The sequence below is a fragment of the Lichtheimia ornata genome (genome assembly GCF_029851405.1).
Source record: "Lichtheimia ornata isolate CBS 291.66 chromosome Unknown scaffold00263, whole genome shotgun sequence".
NCBI lineage: Eukaryota > Fungi > Mucoromycota > Mucoromycetes > Mucorales > Lichtheimiaceae > Lichtheimia > Lichtheimia ornata.
In genome coordinates this window covers 1-5,042 of record NW_026695582.1, presented here as the reverse complement: position 1 = coordinate 5,042, position 5,042 = coordinate 1, and the positions used below count along the sequence as shown (strand labels likewise).

General features: G+C 45.8%; 2 protein-coding genes across 2 annotated transcripts; both read left to right on the top strand.

The window, feature by feature from the left end:
* Window positions 1–78: 78 nt before the first annotated feature.
* O0I10_013136 (uncharacterized protein) lies at window positions 79–2,997 on the top strand (the record flags this gene model as incomplete). The annotated part of the gene is made up of 1 exon (XM_058492964.1): window positions 79–2,997. One exon carries the CDS (start codon window positions 79–81, stop codon window positions 2,995–2,997), a length of 2,919 nt encoding a protein of 972 aa, XP_058336271.1.
* A 473-nt stretch (window positions 2,998–3,470) lies between these two features.
* Window positions 3,471–4,847, top strand: O0I10_013135 (uncharacterized protein; the record flags this gene model as incomplete). The annotated part of the gene is made up of 1 exon (XM_058492963.1): window positions 3,471–4,847. One exon carries the CDS (start codon window positions 3,471–3,473, stop codon window positions 4,845–4,847), a length of 1,377 nt encoding a protein of 458 aa, XP_058336270.1.
* Between the last annotated feature and the right edge of the window lie 195 nt (window positions 4,848–5,042).

Sequence of the window (5,042 nt, the reverse complement as noted above, 5' to 3'; positions counted from 1 at the left end):
ACGTACTTTCACTTTCTCTATCATCTTCTTTTATACGTAATATCTCATTTTTTACGTTGAATTATCATCACCTACGACATGTCAAGCGAATCCAATTCGACTGACCCTACTCCTATGGACCAAGATGGCGCAAGCATTCCATCCCAATCTCGAGCAACTACAAGTAACCGCAAGGAAAGGGAAGGAACATCTCCGGAAACATCTGATACCGAAAGAAGCACCTCTTCAAAGGCAAAGGATACAAGTCATGCACATAGCCGAAAGTCCCATAAGGACAAAAAGCTCCAGCATGGACACCAAGAGGGCAAGCAGCAAGACAAGGACCCCAAGAAGGATGCTCAAGAAATTGTGGACCACTACCAGGCCAAGCTCGACAAGCTGGTTTCGCAATACAACATGGCTCTGAAGAGAGATGCATCCCCTGAAACCCTCAAGAAGCTGCACACGGACATTACCTACACAAGAAAAACATTGGAGCAATTCAAGGAGACATGTGACAAGACCTATGGATCAAGCACCAGTAATGGCAATACCATCGCTTCATCCAACACCCTTGAATCCAAGACCACTGATCGCATGACGGCAAAGGATGTTCCCCGTTTCCAGTTGACTACTTCATCTTTCAAGGACCCGAAGCACACCGTGTTTGAAAGCGTGGAGCACTTCCTTTCTCATTTCAAGAAAATCGTCGAGGTCAACACCAATAGCCCTATTAGTCAACAATGGGCGAAGTGGCTGCCTATTGCGTTTCCCTATCATCTGGACTACTGGTACGAGAGCAAGTTGGAAGGTCGCAACTATAGCTGGCACAAGGTCTGCAAGGTGGTACGCAAACGCTTCAAGGCTACTGATACAGAGTTGGCGAAGGCTACTGAAGTCTATACAATGACCATGAAGTCTGGTGAATCCATCTCTGATTATGGTGATCGCTTCCATAATGCCGCACGTGAAGGAAACCTGCAAAACGATCAAGGATTAGCAATGCGTTTCCTAGCATCCTTACCAGACCATATCCAAGACAACGTTCGTATCGTATGGCATTCTCGTCACAAGAAGCGCAAGCCTGACAACCTCGATGAAATCCTTTCTGTGGCCGACCAGATCTCTGTCAAGAAGAGGTATCGTCCTGCTGACGAACAAAGTGAACGATCTTCACGTCGTGGGAAATCATCTTCTTCCAAGGATACGTATTGGTGCCCATATCACAAACGTCAAGTTGAACATAAGCCGGAAGACTGCAAAAAGAAGAAGGCTCAATCGAAGGCACAAGACTCTACTACTGATCCTTTCAAGCTTGGCAAATGTGTTCACTGTGGCGATGACTGGACCAAGGAACATCGTTGCGAGGAGTATCGTGAGGCACATAGGAAGAAAAGGGAGCAACGTGCCCACAATAAGCGTATCAACGCTTTGTCTACCTCAAGCCCCAGTATCACGTCACCTCAAGAATCAAGTTCCGATCATCCAGCTGATGAAGCTCTACTCGACTTTGATGAAGACATGGCTGACTTCGATCAGCTTGCAACCGGTAAGCAATTGGGCAATACCCAAAAACAATCCAAATCAGAAACGCTAATACGTTCACCCATCCTTATACAGAATAAGCGTTGCTTGGCACTCATGGATTCAGGCGCAGAGATTTCTGTTTTGAATAAAAGATTATGTGATGAAAACAATTGGTCTATTAATCATGTGGATGGGAATATTTGGTATGCCGGTAGTGGAGATGCCCGTCCTAGAATTGGCACCACATCACCTTTACAAATTAGCTACAATGGTCATAAACCACTTTTTAGTTTTGAGGTTATGAACCTCGCACACGATGATGTGATCATAGGCAAAGACCTAATGCCACTAATCGGTGTCGCCCTCACAGGACTAGCCTTTAAATGGGATGATGATGACTCGACTTCAGATTCGCCATCCACTTTGGATATGGTTGAACAAAAGCATAATGAGCCTAACAATTCCCCAGCAGGCACACCTAACGAGCGACACGACTTTGAGCGCCAAATCAAACCCTTCATGGAAGCCAATGCACGTATCCCTAAAGCATCATACTGCAATTTGGAAGAATCAGTGATAGAACTCCCTACTCCAGGCGTTCATTCTTCCTATCATCGTCAATATCCCATACCATTCAGCCTAAGACCTGCTGTCGATGCTGCTGTAAAGAAATGGTTGGAAGATGGTGTCATTATTAGAGCACCTGTGAACAATGCATGGAACAGCCCTCTCACCTTAGCACCTAAAAAGGATGCACAGGGCAACAAAACAGGAATGAGACCATGTCTTGATCCACGCCATATCAACCGCTACCTACCTGATGACAAATATCCGCTGCCATTGATTCGTGACATCTTCGAGGCTCTAAGTGGATCAAAAGTCTTCACCACACTTGATTTGACGAATGCATTCCATCGTTTCAAGATCAAAGCAGAGGATCAACATAAAACGACCTTCACTCACAATGGCCGTCAATACATGTTCCAAGGCTGCCCATTCGGCCTCAAACCTATATCCTCCAAATTTCAACGTGTCATGCATCGCATCTTTGGGAATATGCCATTCGTACAAACATTCGTTGACGACATTGTCATTCACTCACCAGACATGCACACACACACGCAACATGTCAAACAAGCCATACAAGCGTTGACAGATGCCAATCTTATCCTTAACCCTGCCAAATGTCACATGGCACAAACCCATATATACCTTCTTGGCTTTGCTATCAGTCATAAGGGCATCTCCCTCGACAAACGCAAACTTACCAATGTGCTGGAATGGCCCATACCCAAAACTGGCAAAGACATCCAACGTTTCCTTGGGATCGTCACCTACTTTCAGGAACACATACCCAATGTAGCAGCTATACGAGCACCCTTGGATCAACTTCGCAATCTCGACTCGTTGCAAGATATCTGGAACGATGAACACCTACAATGCTTTCATAAGCTTAAACGCGCTTTAGAAGCTGACGTGCTCTTAGAATAACCTGATCTTTCGCAACCTTTCTTTGTGGCCACAGATGCCTCCAACTATGGCATTGGCGCTACCTTGTTTCAACGCATTGATGGCAAAGAGCGCTACATCTCCTTCGTGGCTCATGCACTCTCACCCTCTGAACGCAACTATTCCGCTACCAAGCGTGAATTGCTAGCTGTCATGTTCGCATTGCGTAAATTCCATCAATATTTGTGGGGTAACCCATTCACTTTATATACCGATCATCGTGCTCTATGCTATCTACATACACAAAAGGTAGCTAACGCCATGATGATAAACTGGCTCGATACCCTACTCAAATACACGTTTAACGTGGTCCACTTACCTGGACTCAAAAATGTCCTGCCTGACCACCTTTCACGCTTGTTCACCCCAAGTGACAAGCTGGAGGGGGTAAGAATCGTCGTATCACTGCACTACGTGTTGGTGGTAAGCGTGTTTCCCGCAAAAGCCCCTTCAAAATGCCGACATACAAAGTACCAACCGATGTCTTGACACCTCCCGAAGAGGATCGTCCCAAAGAATTGGAAGATGCACACCACGAAATCGGCCATGCTGGAGCTGAGCATATAGTGAGATACCTTCAACACACAAAAGGAATGCACTGGAACACCATTTTGCAAGATGCGGTAGAACTCGTAAAGTCATGCCCTAGTTGCCAAAAGTTCAACATCGCGAAAAAAGGCTTCCATCCCTTGCGACCCATTTATTCATACATACCAGGAGACCACTGGGCGATCGATCTTGCCACGTTTGATACATCAACCTCTGGCAATAACTTCATGTTAGTAATGGTCGACGTATGCACTCGCTTTTGTATTCTCAGAGCCATACCTGATAAATCTGCTGATACACTTGTGAGAACAATGAAACAAATCTTTTGCGATTTCGGAATACCACGAGTCATCCAATCTGATAATGGAACCGAATTCAAGAACTCCCTCATGAAGAAGCTTGTGAATAGCTTGGGTATCAACCACAGGCTCACCACACCATACCATCCACGAGCAAACGCTACAGCTGAACGCTGGGTACAATCGGCCGTACAGGTCATTAAGAAGAAGCTTGAAGGTGCTAGCCGTGATTGGGACTACCACGTACCTCTCACACAGTTGCAGCTGAACATGCGTATATCGAAACGCTTGCAATCGTCGCCTTTCTCGCTCATGTACACTCGTAACGTGAACGCATTCCGTGACTATCGCAAAGATACATCGACACCTGCTACTCCCATGTCGTACGAAGAACTCGTCAATCGACTCGAGCACATGCAGAAAGTTGTGTTTCCAGCTTTGAAAGAAAGAACGGACGCGTACGTAAGAAATCAAAAGGAGCAATTTGATTCCACGCACCAGCTCACGAGTTTCCCCGAGCAAAGTCACGTCATGGCTAAAGTGCATACACGTGGTAGCAAACTTGCACCTGTATACGAAGGTCCATACACCGTCTTACGCAAAACCGAAGGTGGCTCATACATCTTACAAGATGAAACCGGTGCTTTAATGCCACGTGATTATGCCCCTTCTGAACTCAAGTTGATTTCTGTTAAGGATGTTGTATCAACCGACGACCTATATGAAGTCCAAGCTATCATCGATCATCGAGGTGATGAAGGTCACCGTGAGTATTTGGTACGATGGAAGGGCTATACCCCTGAAGATGATACATGGCAACTACCAGAGGATTTCACTGATCCCGATTTCATCCAGCAATACTGGAAACGACGTGGTGAGAAGCAAACCAATAATGCTCACAACACCAAACGTGCTACGTCACACAAACGTAAGGCACGCGGTCAAAGCACAGGCCAACGTCGATCCAAACGCAACAAGAAATAAGGCAATACCTTGACACATCCTACGCTCGGTGGATCTTTTCCCAATTTTTTCCCACAGGGTTTTTTCACGGGTTTTTCTGATCCACTATCCATAGCGTCTATACACACCTTTCATTCTTCAACGGTTGTCCCAACCTGGTGGGGGGTAATGTCGTATTTCAAGTATCAATATACCCGAGATACATCACCAAGTACA